Source organism: Sesamum indicum, linkage group LG16, assembly GCF_000512975.1.
Source record: "Sesamum indicum cultivar Zhongzhi No. 13 linkage group LG16, S_indicum_v1.0, whole genome shotgun sequence".
Classification (NCBI taxonomy): Eukaryota; Viridiplantae; Streptophyta; class Magnoliopsida; order Lamiales; family Pedaliaceae; genus Sesamum; species Sesamum indicum.
In genome coordinates, this window is record NC_026160.1 from 2902024 (window position 1) to 2918539 (window position 16516).

Here is a 16516-nt window from a genome sequence, read left to right on the forward strand (position 1 = left end):
TTAAAGTCATCCATAGGTCCAAGCCTTCTCATGTCTCCTTGTTGATTGTAATTCTGAGTGTGTAAGATAGTGTTAAGATCTCCTCCAACAAGCCAAGGTACATTCTGAATGGAAATCCACGTCTGTTGTTCCCGAAGTGTTCTCCTTAGTTCTGTAGCACTTGGCATAGATGAATGTACATACGATTTCTTCCGAAAGAGCTCTTGAGGTGATCGTTACATGCAAAAATTGTGTGTGATCCTGAATAATTTAGACGTCAACACCAAACTTAGCAATACACAAAATCTTGTTGTAAGAATTACAAAACACGGATTAATTTGAAACCAAATTTACGAGTAAAAAATGAAACACCAAACTGTAGAAAAGGTTCAAGTAGTATTAACATGCTGGGTTATGATGATTTTAAACATTAAAATTGTAGAGAAGAGGACCTTGGGTTGATTCTTGAGAGAATTCACAGTTTGAGGTGTGTTGGAGTTAGGGATCGAAGCTGCTGTAGGCTGAGGGTTAGCCATCTTCAGTGAAAACAGATGTAACTCAGGCATCCATCAGAAAGGCGGAGAGAGGATATATGAAGCTAGCGGATGAGGTTGGAGAAGTGCAGAGGAGTGGGAGGTTGGCGCGGAAAAGAGCTCGCCTGCAGAAGGGGGTGCAATCTGAAAAAAGGGGAGGAAGCGGGGATGGAGCTGAGTTCAAGAGAGAACCATTTGAAGCGAGGAGGATGGAAGAGAAAATTGTATCAGTCTATTACTCTATATCAACTCTCTTTTTTTTTTCTTTTTGGGTATTATATATAATTTAATTTCTCAAAATTTTTGTAGCTATTTTTCTGGTAAGATATCTATGCAGTAGAGTAATAGAATAATTATGATTCATGATTGTATTCAAATCTTTGTAAGAAAACATCGTCATCCAATAAAATACTTGACAGTTTTATATCTTTGATTCTTGATAACCTCCATATGTATTCATGCATAAACTTTGTTTAATAAGATCAGAAATCTTAAACATCGGAAGCCACAACTAGCTTTCAGACATTCCTCGTCGGTGACACAAGTTTTCGGGCATTCATGCAAATGGCCTTGTGTTGAGAGTTCGACCTCTCCACCAAATTGCCCGGAGATCGCATCTGATGAGGTCACTACCTCACCAGCCAGTCGCAATGAGGTCCACGTCTCTGCTGCCTCCGCTCCAGCTTGAAATATTACCTATGCAATCACAGCTCAGTCATTGACTGGCGAACTAAAATGGATAGCTGCTGGGAGAATTGCGACTGATGAATCGCGATCAGCCGCTGATTCCCTTGCCGTTGGATTCGTGCCTCAAGACTCTGCCACTGGGACTCGGTCGGAAGAATCTACTGCGGCCATCTCTACCCACCTTTATGAACACACCAGGTCGCTAATCTTGAGGTCGCAACACCTTCCACTCATTCCCAGGATGCATGTCATGAGGTCGCGGGAAATTATGTTGCAGTTTTATTAGATACGGGGTAGATTTGTTTTAACCGCTTTTGTCCTTTTCCGTAACAGTATTTTGTTAGTTTGTTAGAGGAGGTTATACCTAATGTATATTTATATCCTTTGTATTGCTGCATAAAAGATTGATTAGCAATATATACAAAATTCAGAGTGGATTTACTCTACAATAGTTGTCTTCTTGCTTCCTTCACACTCAAATCACACATATTTCAACATGGTACCAGAGCCTTCCTTGTGAAGGACTCTGAATACGACATCTAAACTCGCTGCCACCACATCATGGCAGATTCCAATGCTATGCCAGAAATAACTTAACATGAGAAGGATGCTCTATATTTGCATCATTCCGAACACTTGAGTTTGGTTTTATCTTCCTCATCGTTAGAAGGTACAAATTTTTTTCCCTAGAGTCAGACAGTATATGTTGCACTTGGAACCAAGATGAAACTCGATTTCGTTGATGGGACTTTTCCAGACGCTTGATGGGGTGTGCGAATTTCGAACAGTGGAGGCGTGTGGATCTCATGGTCACGTCATGGATTTGGAATTCAATTTCCAAAGATATTGTGGAAGGTTTTATGTATGTCTCGTCGTCGCGAGAGTTATGGCTTGAGATTCAGGCCAGATATGGAAGCAGTAATAACCCTATGGTTTACCATTTCCCAAGGTGACATGTCGCTGATATCATACATGACAAAGATAATGAAATTGTGGAGTGAGCTCCTGTGTCTATCTCCCACACCAGGCTGGACCTGCCGGGGGTGTTCTTATGGTGTTAACAAAGCTATTGCGGAGAAGGATGAAGCGACGCAACTTCTGCAATTCCTCATGGGGCTTCATGAGAGCTACGATGCCGAAAGAAGTCAGCTTTTAATGCAAGATCCATTGCCTAACATGGAACGAGCCTTCTCAATGTTGTTTACTCGCATTCAAGGATGGTAGACGGGAAGCCGAGAACAAGTTACAGAGCCGAAAACGACCTCCAGTGGATAAGCGGACCGCGACCTGCTCACACTGTCACAAGTCTAGACACACTCAGGAAACTTGTCTTCAGCTTCATGGGACCCCAGATTGGTATAAGGCTCTGAGCGACAACAGAAGAAGCAAGGGGTTTGGGTCAGGTGTCAAGGGCTTTGCTGGAACAGTAGTAGATGTTAAGGAGGTCGTGATCCCACCAAACAGATTGCAGACCTCATGAGCGACCTCGTCAGGCTTATGCTTAGGGCGGAGATGTCGATAGACCCTCTCACCAGCTCCACTAATTTTGCTTGCACTGATAACAACTTTGATGGTAATGTTTCTGAAACCTCTGTTAATAATCTGACTTCCTGGATAATAGACATCGTGGGCACGAATCACATATGTGCTAACTTTGCACTCTTCCACTCTTACTCAAAACCTTCACAGACATACTCCATAATTCTACCCAATGGCAGTAAGAAAAATGCACTATACATTGGTGAGGTGCATTTGAACGATGAGGTCACCCTCACAGATCTTCTCTATATTCCTTCCTTCTCCGTCAACTTGCTTTATGTCACACAGCTTTGTCATAATAGTTCTTACTTCTTCCAGATCACTAAAATAAATTGTGTCTTGCAGGACTGGGTAACTAAGAGAAACCTGGTTGTGGGATTTCCTTTCAAGAACCTGTATGTTGTCAAGCAACTGGGTATTAGCAATGCCTCTCTTCCCAACCAGCGACCCGCGAACTACAGTCTCAGTGCTTCCTTTTCTTGGCACCATAGACTAGGTCACGCGTCTTTACAAGTGTTGAGAAAAATTCCAGAATTGATTTTAAATAAAAATTCGTTGACTCTGTCTTGTGAAATTTGTCATAAATCAAAGAAAACACGATCTCTCTTCTCTTGCAGTAAAACACAATCTGCTGCTCCTTTCGACCTCATTCATGTAGATCTTTGAGGACCTTATAAGACCCCCACCCTTTCCAACTGTAGCTATGTCTTAACCATTATGGATGATCATAGTCGCAGCCTATGGACTTACCTTACCCACCATAAGACACAGGTTGCTTTTACACTAAAAACACTCCTTAATCTTGTCTTTAATCAATTTAACAGAACTGTCAAAATCCTGCGATTTGACAACGGATCAGAATTCCTTAACGATAGTTGTCGTGACCTTTGTAATGCCTTGGGGATAATTCATCAAACTTCCTGTGTTTATACTCCTTAACCATAGAGTCGAATGCAAGCATCGTCATCTACTCGATGTCGTGCGAGCTCTACTGTTCCAAGCCTCTTTGCCCACGAAATTCTGGGGCGAATCTATCATGACAGCGACCTACCTGATAAATAGAACTCCCTCCAAACTACTCCACTGGAAGACGCCTTTTGAACTCCTTTATGGTTTCTCTCCCTCCTATACTCATCTTCGTTCCTTTGGTTGCCTCTGTTGTGCGACCAATACTAATCCCCATAAACATAAATTTGAATTTAGAGCCCTCAAATGTGTCATGATAGGGTATGCCACGACCCTAAAGCCTATAAATTATACGACCTCGAGAATTCAAGCACCTTCACATGGAGAGATGTCCAGTTTTATGAAAATCAATTCCCTTACGCTAACTCGCAAACGACCTCCACATCTTACCCACTTCCTGTAGTTGCTCCTCACGCCGATCTTCTAATTAGCGACCCGCGATCTCCACCTCCTACTACCTCATCCACTCCAGTCAATCGTTTCCCCACTCATACATCACCAGCCATACCTATGGTACTTCTTACTCATAGATCTACTTGTAACATATAGCGACCTTCTTGGCTCAACAACTTCATTTGCAATGCCAGATCCTCTTCTTGCTCCCTTTCCGCCAACCCTGCATACATGTCTTTTGTGGCCTTGTTGTCTGTTTTGCAGGAGCCTCGATCATTCTCAGAGGCAGTTGAACATCAAGAGTGGAGGGATGCGATGCGATCTGAACTGGAGGCCTTGGAGAAAAATAGTATTTGGCATCGATCACTTTACCCGAGGGAAAGTGGGCGATGGGGTGTAAATGGATCTTCAAAACCAAAATGCGAGCTGATGGTATAGTAGAGTGATATAAGGCTCGCTTGGTGGCTAAAGGTTTCACCGAAGTCGAAGGCATTGACTATGTGGACAGCTTCTCTCCAGTACCGAAAACTGTGACAGTGAGACTCTTCCTTGCTATTGCTGCAGCTCGTGGGTGGCCCCTACAACAACTGGATATTAATAACGCATTCTTGCACGGGCATCTAGAGGAAGATATGTACATGACTCCGCCTGAGGGCTATGATATGGAACCCCATCTCGTTTGTAAGTTGAAGAGATTGTTGTACAGACTGAAACAGGCCTCTCAACAGTAGAATGTGGAATTCACTCTTCGACTCACTGCTTATGGTTTCATCAATCGGCGCATGATCACTGCCTCTTTGTCAAAGACACTCCCTCAGGACCGATGGTACTGTTAGTTTTCGTCGATGACATATTGATTACTGGTCCTTTGTTGGCAGCCTTTCGGGGGGTGAAGGATTACCTCCACACCCTATTCACAATCAAAGACATTGGTGATGCTCGCTATTTCCTTGGGATGGAAATTGCTCGATGCAGTGATGGTCTCTATGTCTCGCGGACCAAGTATACTATAGATATCATTCGAGATGCAGGTCTATGTCAGGCAAAATCAGCTTCTACACCTCTTCCACAAGGTTTAAGGCTTCACTCTACCTTAGATGATCCGCTCCCTAACCGAGACTCATATCGTCGTCTTGTGGGTCGCTTGTTATATTTGGCGTTCACTCGTCCAAACATCTCTCATCCTGTTCAACAACTTAGCCAATTCCTCACGAATCATTGTGACTCCCACTGGCGTGCGGCTCTGCACGTGGTTCGCTATCTCAAAGGTTGTCCCATTAAGGGGCTATCTTTCCCTCACATAACTCCTTAGTATTGAAGGCTTTCTACGACGCAGATTGGGCGACCTGCCCGGATTCATGCATTCGCTTACAGGTTTTTGTATATTCCTTGGATCAACTTTAGTATCCTGGAAGACTAAAAAGCAACCTACAATATCCAGGTCGACTGTTGAGGCCGAGTACCGCAGTCTCGTTGCCGCTGTTTGCGAACTGCGCTGGGTTTCATACATCCAAACTGATCTTGGTGTGTCTACCTCTCTGCCCATCGAACTACTTTATGATAGCAAGGCGTCTCTACACATCTTGGTTGATCCCGTTTTCCACAAACGGACCAAACACATAGAACTGGATTGCCACTTGGTTCGTGATGCCTAAAAAGAAGGTTTTGTCGCTCCCTCTTTCGTTCGGAGTTCGGTGCAGCTAGCCGACCTGTTCACCAAGGTCCTGCCTCTATCTTCCTTTAACATTTTACTCTCCAAGTTGGGTTTGTTCTCGATCGAAGCACGTCCAACTTGTGAGGGGGCTGTTGAGAGTTGACCTCTCGACGAAATCGCCCGAAGATTGCATCCGATGAGGTCGCTACCTCACCAGCCAGTCGCAATGAGGTCCCACACCAGGTCGCTAATCTTGAGGTCGCAGCACCTTCCACTCATTCCTAGGTCGCATGTCATTAGGTTGCGGGAAATTCTATTGCAGTTTTATTAGATACGGGGTAGATTTGTTTTAACCGCTTTTGTCCTTTTCTGTAACAGTATTTCGTTAGTTAGTTAGAGAAGGTTATACCCAATGCATATTTATATCCTTTGTATTGCTACATAAAAGATCGATTGGCATTATATACAAAATTCAGAGTGAATTTACTCTACAATAGTTGTCTTCTTGCTTCCTTCACACTCAAATCACACATATTTCAACACCTTGCCCCAACTCTCTTGCTTCTGTGTATACACCTCCTCCAAGCATTTCATTCGACAATAGCACTGCAAATTTTCAAACAATTAACTATTTTTCTGAAAAAATCGATAAATTCTAGTTAAGGTAGATTTAGCAAACACTATTTTTTGATACCCCAATCCCACAATTGAATTCATATAAGTTTTGATCAAAACATTTAAATGCATCTTTTGGATATTTCTTTTCGACGAGTTATTTATAGTTAAATTTTAGAACGCACTTGGTGAATTTAAATCAGGCGCAGGATGTGACAAAACTTTTATATAATCAGTTAATTATATTTGTAATATGATATACATATATATATAGCTTAAAAATTGTAGGCTATTCACATATATGTAGAATAATAATTGGTATTAGTTAGATCAATTCAAACACTATATACAACCACAAAAATTTTCCTACATAATAAAAATAAACAACTACAAGGGAAAAGGGATTTAGATGCTTCCGTCCATATATAAATTGAATAGAGATGAATTTTCAGGAGAATTACAATTTTGGTCCCTAATTAGCAACAACTCACACTTTTGGTCCCTATACACATGCAATTTTTTAACTGTTTTACTCATTTTGGTAAATTAATCGAGACGAAAAGAATTACATAGCACACATGTGGTTAGGAAGGAGGCACAAAAAAATGTTCATTTTTGTCTGATTTAACAATCAGGTCACAAAAATGACCAAAACAACAAAAAGTTGCAGTTTAGAGATCAAAAGTATAAGTAATGATTATTAAGAAACAAAAATCATATAAGTGATATAATTTAACGACTAAAAGTGTAATTCTCATCAAATTTTCCATCTCGACAAAATCCCGACAATCAGAGACGGAATTTCAGTGTCTTTCCCTCATGGTGGAAATAGTTTGGAGATGCTGCCTAGAAATAATTGGTTGCGAACGTTGAAGATTTTTCAATCAAAACATAATAAGAGAAAAACTAAACCTGTTGACACGACGAAAATTGCATTAAAAGTTCGTTGAAAAAGTCTAATATTTGCCATGTTCAAGTGTGCTCAATCTTGAGATTGTAGATTTTCAGAGTCTGAGGTGTGTGCTGTGATCATTTTCAGAATTGGGAAAAATCCGTGGTGTATTCTCATTGATTCATGGAGGAATTAGTTATACAAGTTGGAGGAAGAACAGTTCTCAACTAACGCTAGCAAACTAACTGCAGGAAAGAACGTACATCTAACTAATGAAAAGCGTGTTTACTAACTAAAAGCAGAGACTGAACATAAAGTTAAGTTATGAGGCAGCCAACATAGCTCCAGGTCGGCGCCAAGTTGGCAGCACAATGAGCATTGTCTTCAAGCTTCATCTGCTCTGCGTTTGCTCTGTAACACACATCACAACAGAGATCTTCGTTGTCTGTGTATGAATGTGTTATTGAGGTGGTATGCATATATAGTTGGATTTTATGTGTGCCGGAAAATTTTATGTCTAGTAATGAAAATATAAATAGGATCAATTAAAGATTGAGCCAATAATTTCGGATAAATTACTGTTTTAAAAGATTTTGTAATGATTTTGTTACATTTTTAGTATATTTGGCTGTTGATTCTCAATAACTTTCGCTTTTCCTTCATTGTGGAGTAAACATGGAATTCACCCCAGTTGGCTAACAGGTGATTTTCATTCTTTCTCTCAAGTGAAGCAAAAGAAATGATATTTTGGTTCTGAGAAGGACAAGGTCATCAAAGAGGAGGTAAGTAAGCTCCTTGCAGTGAGACACATCAAGAAAATTCAATTTTCCAAGTAGCTATGATATGTTTTACTTGTTCGCAAGTCAGGTAACAAATGGCGTATGTGTTTGGATTTTAGGTATATTAATAAAACATGAACTAGAGATTTCTCTTTCCCCAATAGTCTAGCTGGTGGATTCCACCTTTAGTCATGAACTGTTAAGTCTAATACATGCATGACAGGGCTATCACCAGCTCATGCTTAACCCCGATTAATAGAAGCGAGTAAGTTTCATCACGTTAGAAGCCACATATTATTATATTGTTATCCCTTTGGGTATAAAAGAGTAGGTGTTACCTACCAACAGTAAGTCGATCGTATGCCCAAGAACAACTTGAGTGTAACACGAAGGTCTATGTGGATGACATGCTAATTAATAGTTGGCAAGGTGATCAACACATCACTAATCTTATTGAAACACTCAGAATACTAGGAAATGCACATTTTGGACGTATCCTCAGCTAAATGGTGACCGAAAATGACGTCAAGATTAATCCAAATAAAATACAAGCAATTCAATATGTGAAACCTCCAACAACTCTCAATGAGGTACAAAATCTTGCTAGGTGCATAACTGATCTCAATAGGTTCTTATGTAGCTCGGCAGAGCACAGCCTGCTCTTCTTCATGGTGTTGAGGAAGAACCAAAGGCTTCACCTAGGACGAGACCTGTCAGCAAGGCTTTTAGGACCTATAGGCCTACCTGGTCGAGATATCTTCACTCAATAAGCCATCACCAGGTGAACCCTTGTATCTTTACCTCTTTCTAGGGCAGCATGTTGTGAGCTTCATCTTATCAAAGAAGAGGAGGGAACCCAAAACCCCATCTACTGTGTCAACAAGGTATTGCATGGCACTGAACAAAGCTATCATGAGGTAGAAAAACTAGCTTTCTCTTTAGTAATAACCTGCAAAGAAATTACGTCCATATTCCCATCATATTCTATTATTGTGTACACTAATACCCCCAGTGGCAAACGTTGTGGAAAGCTGATACTTTTGGTAGAATAATAAAGTGGCTGTAAAACTCAGTGAGTATGATATCTCTTACCATCCCAGGACAACCATCAAGGCCCAAGCACTAGCTGAGAAATATGAAGGAAAATGGCTTCTAAACGCAGATAGCTCCTCCACCTACTTTGGCAGTGGAGGAAGAGATTTAATAGCACAAAAGGGGATGATTAGTAGCTTGCCCTAAAATTTGATTTCAAAGCCTCAAATAACGAGGTTGAATATGAGGTTCTATTAATAGGTAACAGAATACCCTTGATTCAGGAGCAAGAAATCTAATTTCTTATCCCGATGTCCAACTTGTGACCAATCATGCATATAGCACATATCATGTAAAGGAGGATAGGATGAAGGAATACCTCTGGGAAAAAAGCAAACTTAAGACCATGCTTAAAAGTTTCTAGCTCGACCAAATTCCCATATTCAGAAAACCAAGGTGGATTACCTTTCTGGTCTACCTAACTCTTTAGCTAATTGCAATACTCGCACCATCAACTGTAAAAATACTCACTAAAACTATAAGAAAACTCCCACCTTTCTTGTTGACAAAAATAAGGTAGCCTGCCAAAAAACCAGGGTAGCCTAGTTTACCTTGCTAGGAGGAATAATTTATAAACGTAGTTTCTCTCAGCCCTACCTCTGATGCTTGTCAGTTGAGGAAGGAAGCACCGTGATAGGAAATACATGAAGGTCCTGCTTGTCTCATATAGGCAGGATAACCCTTGCAAGGAATATAGTACGAGTTAGATATTATTGGCTGACTATTAAGAAGGATACAGTAGATCGATCTCTTCTTCGCAGCACAAGGACAATGCAAATTCGTGTTGGTAGCGATTGACTACTTCAGCAAGCACGTGGAAGCTCAACCTCTTGCTAACATCACAGAGAACGAAGTGCTCAAATTCCTCTGAAAAATATAGTTTATAGGTATGGTTTACCACATTAAATTATTCCAGACAATATTCGTCAATTCTAGTGCTGGAAAATTCAGAATTGGTGTGCCAACTTAGGCATCCAACAATGATTTACTTCGATGATCATCCCCAAGCTAATGGTCAAGGGGTGGTCACAAATAGAATCTTGGTGCAAATCATCAAACCAGAGCTTGAGCATATAGGAGGGCAAAAGGTTGATGCCCTCGGGTTGTGGTCCTGTAAGACCATCCCTAGGTCAACCATAGGAGAAACTCATTTTTACATGGTGTACAGTTCAAAAGCCTTTATCCCTACTAAAGTAGGGTTCAATACCTTCAAAGTCCAGCACTATAGACAACAGGGTAACAATATCTTGCTACGTGCTAACTTGATTTAATAGATAAGTTTCGAGAAGATGCTCGAACCCGCATGGAAAGATACAAATAATAGGTGGTGAATGCCTACAACAAGGGGATGAGAAGGAGAGAGTTCCATATGGGAGATCTCGGGCGAAGGCAAGCAAGTGCTTTGTAACCAATAGGAAAGCTAGCCCCCAACTGGGAGGGTCTTTATAAGCTGCCTTATATCGTTAATTTTCGAGCATATGAGCTCAAATGGCAGAAAGCTCTGCCGACCATGGAGTGCTTACAACCTTATAAAATTTTACTCTTAAAACCCTACTCTTACTCATAATCTTATTGCTTTACTTGCTAAAGCATTATCCTACTAGAATAAGAACGATTTCGTTCCCCTGCTATATTATGTATTGATCACAGGTTAATAACCTTGATGGTTTTGAGCCTTAATAAGTTGCCCTCATCAGACGCATGCATTTTGGCTAGCTTTGAGCCCTAATACACCTTAATTTTTGCTGGCTTTGAGACCTAATAAGCCGCCCTCAGTTAGCACATTCATCCTCGCTGGCTTCGAGCTTTAATAAGTTGCCTATTCTAGTGCACGCATTTTTGTTGGTTGCAAGCCCTAATAAGCCGCTCTTACATGGCGCACTCTGGCTAGTATTTCTATATTGTTAGTGAGCCTAATAAGTCACCCTTAGTTGGCGCAATCCTGATCATTTTGAGGCTTTGAGCCCAAATAAAACTACCTGTAGCAACGTATTTACTTAGTTATAAACGTCGCAATTCAATGGCATGCGTACCCTTAGTTCTAATACATGCTATTTAATATAGTTTAAATATAAATTTCAGCTTATTTCTTTATAAGACTCATAAGTTTCTATTATAAGAAATATGAGTATTCTGTTGTTTATATGAGGGCTATGACATAATTTTCTTAATAAAATGATGACAACATATAAATTAAATCTACCTCATGAATTATAGCAATCATCCCCTTTAATAAATATTTTTCTTTGAAATCATTCGAATTTCCTAAAATAGAGAACTATGGTAGGAAAAATATGATTTTATCTATGGCAAATTATTATAATTAAAAGAAGAAAATCGTGGCGAATACGACTAACCATGGCTTCGCAATGGCCATTAACCATTGTTTTTACAAGTGTGGCTAAAACACTAGTTATGGTTAAAACCATGACAAATATTTTGCCTCTAGCTACAAATCATAACGAATATGGATTAGACATGTTAAAAATTTAAACCTTTTGGATAGAATAGAATACAATGTATATATATATATATATATATATGCTTAATTACTACATTGCTATTAGTACATTGTGTACTTAATGTGAAAGAAAAGAGGTCGAGTATCACACATTCCAATGGAGACACAATCAGGACCCGGATTTCCGCGCAATAGGAATGAATTTACCCACATAAAACTTAATTCTTATTTTATGATATGCACTCTCGTATTATATGAGAATGTTTGTATCATTACATTCCACAAGGACATAATTCCTTTTGCACAAATATTCTTACCTCGTGTGTTTTCTTTTGTGGGAACAAATTTAGACTATTGAATTACACTATTCATTACAACAAAGGCAAGTAAGTTTTCTGTTACAAACTTCTTTTTCATTTTTTTCTTGGTTCAACTTACACACTATGTATGTAATAATAACCTTATATATTTTATTTGGAAAAAAGTATAAACACGTGACATATGTTGAATGGACTAATTGATCCAACAGAATTTTTTGGGAGCAAGTTTAAATTCCTAAGCAATGTTTTTAATAACATCTTCAATGAAGAGACTCTGAGCATTATAAGAAGATCCACCTTCCATTAAAGCCATCCTGCTTTTGTCCTTCATCTCCTTCACCTTCTGCCTCACCCCACTTCCACTCTCCTCCGTCATCAGCCGTCTTATCGCTGCCTCTATCTCCTCGGCCCCCACAATTTCCGGCGGCTTCTCTCCTCGAAAGTCCTTCTTGTAGTCTATTCTGATCGCCTCGGCCATCCCCAGCTCCTTAACCAATTGAAAAGCATTGAGCTGCTGCTCAGCATACAATGGAAACGTAGCCATCGGCACGCCAAACCAAACGCTCTCCAATGTTGAGTTCCAGCCACAGTGCGACACAAATCCCCCCACCGCTGGGTGGGACAGAACGGCCACCTGCGGCGCCCATCCGATCACCTTCCCAATCCCTTCAGTCCTCTCCAAGAACCCTTCTGGTAGCACTTCATTAAAATCTTCATACTCGGTCGGCAATTGCATCACTCCCTTCTGTCCCGGCTTTCTTAAGGACCACAAGAAACGGCTTCCACTGTTCTCCAGTGCCATCGCGATTTCTTTCACCTGGGCTTCCACGAAACTCCCCATAGTCCCAAAGCACAAGAAAACAACCGAGTTTTCGGGCTGATCATCCAGCCATTTCTTGATATCTTCATCAAACGACTGATCAGAGCTCGATTTCATAATAGGGCCTACAGGATAAACTTTTGGTTTCTTAGTGTCAGCTAGTAGAGATTCAATCGCATAGGATTCAAGCTCGTAGAACGTGTTCACGATAATCCCTTTCGTCTCCGTCAGTCTCTTGAAGTAGCTCAAGAAGACAGTGGACATGGGACCTTCTTCTACAAAAACAGCAGGCAATACTTTTGCTGGAACAGGATTGGAGAAACATGGGACAGACAATTCAACGTCGGAGGATTTGTACTTTGACAAATCTTCATTCTGCTCGAATCTAAGCCAGACGAGATGGTAAAACAGGCCGAGTGCAGCCGCACCGGAAGTGAAGTAAACATAAGCCGGGAGGTTGAACTCGTCGGCGACTTGTATGAATTTAGTGCAGAACATGTCGAGCACAAGGCCTGCCAGCTGAGAACCGGGCAGAGATGGCTGTTTGATTAGATTCGAGACTATGTCTCTAACATGAGTAATTTGATTGTCAATGAAATCAAACATTTTGAACAAAGAGGCATCGTCTTGAGTTGGGAGGCTTATGAACCGTAAACGCGAATCTGGGGAGATGTTTTCTATGTAACCATCGACAGAACTGTCTGTCGGAAGCTTCATGATGAGTACGGTGATGGAAAGGTGGCTATCGCGGTGGAGGAGGAGCTTGGCCATCTCCACCGTAGAGACGAGGTGGCTCAGCCCCGGAGAGGGGACGAATACCAATTCAGCTTTCTTCGTTTCCATGATCACTAGGGTCTTGGCTGTTTGCTTGGTGTTCAAATGTTGCTTGGAGTTTATTGAAGGGATAAGATAAGGCGTGGGACTTCAGTTTGGCTTTGGCCGTTCGTTATGATTGCGTGTCTCCATGTATATAATTATACATAATTAATTGGACTAAAGTAGCTACTACATGTCAGCCATGCACAGAGTTGATTGTATAGGATTGGAATTTTTAATTTAAATTAGTTTATTTTATTTAATATATATTATGTGCATAAAATTATGGAATTCATTCTATTTAAGGGAAGATTTTATGTAATGATATGCGTATATTATTTGAAATAAAAGATGCAATATAATTTAAATTAAAAGAATCAACCCGTAATTGTAAGAGTGTTTTTACTGTTTTTTTTTTTTACGTAAATCTTGTATCAAATGGAATAATTTTATATTTGGTTTCTATTAGTAGGCCCCTTCTCATTTTTGCTCCTAAATTCTATGAAATTGATAGTTTTTATCCTAAACTTATAATTTTTGGACACATTCAGTCGAACATTATTTGTTTTTAACAATATCGACACGTGAATAGTCATGTGCCGTTAATTGTGTGTTTCTAGAGTTAAAAAAAAAAAAAAGAATCCTATTATTAGTTGTTGCATTATTGAGGGAAATTAAAGTGGCACAAAAAACCTTTACAACCACAAATCCTCAATTAAAACTTCAAAAATCTGCCACACAAATTTATAGGCATTTTTCTAATATTTTTCTTCAAATTTCAGGTTAAAAATTCAAAGACCAAATATGTCACCATTCTCTCAAATTACAGTAAATATTGAAACTTATTGTAATAAAAGTGTCATTCAAAGACCTCTTGAAAAAATAACAATTTCGATAAGAGATTTTACACTCGATCTTTAAGGAGTGGCAGAGGGGGCTGTAGGTTTTTTATATGGTTAGGTCCACTAATATGTACAAGAGCGATCATAATAATTGTTGATTTCTTGCGCCAATAAAATGTATTAAGAGGAAGAAATTCAAAATTACTTAGGAAAAGTCAGATGTTGGCTTTCTGTTGCACTACAAAAATTAAAGGCTTTTTTGCTAATAAGGGTTTCAAAGAAATTTTTGGTTATTTTTGGGACAAATGAAAAACTATGTAAAAAAGGCACTTCGAAAAAAATACGACAAAAATAAGTTTTCGTCGGAATATTTGTAATGGTTTTTCGACGGTCCATTAATGCTGTCGAAAAATTCATCCAAGAGACAAAAAAGTTAGTATTTTATTTGGGACAAATTTTGGGAATAAAAATAAAAAATTGTGATGAATTTCTATCTTGGAATTTTATATTGTATCGCTGGAAAGCTTCAGTAAATTAGTTTAAAAAAAATTTAAAACATATATTTTATCACCAGCAACCGTACCAAATTATTTTGAGAATTGAAATAAATTTCGGATGAAATTTGGGATCGAAATGATCACAATTCCCAAAATATTTTGACGTATTTGTGATGATTGTCGACCCAAAATCGATCCCAAATATTTTATACAATTTCCAACCTAAATCTCGTTGTAAATATTTTTTATGTTTTATATAATATTTCTTTTTGTAATTTTTTTAATGTTTCAAAATTATGAAACCATAATTTGTCTAACAAAATTATACTTAATTAAAAAATATATATATCATTGTTGTTTATAGGTGATGTATTAATTTTTTTTGAGAAAAATATCCCAAATTGTGTTTATAGGTCATTGATCGAGTTATTATTTAAATAATTATCTAATTGTAAATACTTTTAATTAAAAAACTAAAGGTTATATATATTTTTTAAATTTGTGTAAGGGATCAAATTGCAATTGTAAATGAAAAGTGAAGTCTCAAAAATAATTTTTTTTGTAAAACATGTTTTATAAAGGTAACATGACAAAATCATCTATTAAATGGACTAATTTAAAGTAAATTGAAAAGAAAAATACTATTTTTAAATTCAATACAAATATTGGGGATTAAAATAAATCTTACCCACCATAGAGACAAGGAATCTATGCCAAAAAAGCTTGTTGAAGTTTTTTTTTTTGGAAAAATTGCAATTTTTGTCTTGTAATTTTATTTAATTAAGAGTGATGGACTGTTATTAATTGAAATAAATTAATTATAATCATTCTTGTCTGATATCAGTCATTATAACAATCATATTATGATCAATAGTATTAAATAAATAAAAACTAATCAACACATAATATTACAGTAGAAACAATATTCCTACTATTCAATGGATATAATTACAACAATCATACGTTGATCAATAATATCAAATAAGTGAAATTTAATCAACACGTACTATCACAGTAGAAACAAAACACCAACTATTCAATAGACATAACATTCCATGTATAAAGGCGGGTTCGATCCCATGACCTCTAAGATCATGGGGCCTCGACTTCATCCGACTACATTAAGCCTTACTTACAATTTCCGTCTTCGAATTACGAGTAACAATTTTGATTTTGTATTAATTAATTTCCATAATTTAATTCTATAAAATGATTTTTAGCAATCAAAATCGTAACACTTTAATTCCCGGTGCCAAATTCCATTTCCATCAAACAAACATTCCTTAATGTCCTTGTTTTGATTTTAACATACATTATCATCTAAGTTTCAACCACATTATCAAACATAGCTCAAAAACTGAGAGAAAATAATGAGAGAAAGTGAGAGTTTGAGTGGAAGAATGATGTTGTTTTATGTTACCGAAAATCTGCACAAAACCTCTATATATAAACTTGTACAGAGTTGGATACGGAGTTAAATTCTGAGTTCTGTATGCCATTAAAAAACTATTTGAGTTGGCTGTCATACACAACAAACGTTGGTGATTTAGATAAATATTGGTTGAGATACGTCAGCTGTATTAAACCCTACCAAAAAAATAATAATAATTTTTTTTTAGTTGAAATATGCA

General features: G+C 38.4%; 2 protein-coding genes across 2 annotated transcripts; one reads left to right on the forward strand and one right to left on the reverse strand.

Annotated features, from left to right (window-relative positions):
• On the forward strand, window positions 4921-5752 carry LOC110013263 (uncharacterized mitochondrial protein AtMg00810-like). Its single transcript, XM_020699406.1, has 2 exons — window positions 4921-5365; window positions 5502-5752. Exons 1-2 carry the CDS (start codon window positions 4921-4923, stop codon window positions 5750-5752), a joined length of 696 nt encoding a protein of 231 aa, XP_020555065.1.
• On the reverse strand, window positions 11945-13778 carry LOC105178646 (anthocyanidin 3-O-glucosyltransferase 2-like). Its single transcript, XM_011102157.2, has one exon. It carries the CDS (start codon window positions 13571-13573, stop codon window positions 12146-12148), a length of 1428 nt encoding a protein of 475 aa, XP_011100459.1. The 5' UTR covers window positions 13574-13778; the 3' UTR covers window positions 11945-12145.

What these genes read in the sequence shown, in the direction of transcription:
- LOC110013263 (XM_020699406.1), top strand. Translation starts at nt 4,921, where the DNA reads ATGGTACTGTTAGTTTTCGTCGATGACATATTGATTACTGGTCCTTTG. An exon ending in CGTGGTTCGCTATCTCAAAG is followed by an intron (nt 5,366 to 5,501) that starts GTTGTCCCATTA and finishes GATCAACTTTAG; the next exon opens with TATCCTGGAAGACTAAAAAG.
- LOC105178646 (XM_011102157.2), bottom strand. Translation starts at nt 13,573, where the DNA reads ATGGAAACGAAGAAAGCTGAATTGGTATTCGTCCCCTCTCCGGGGCTG.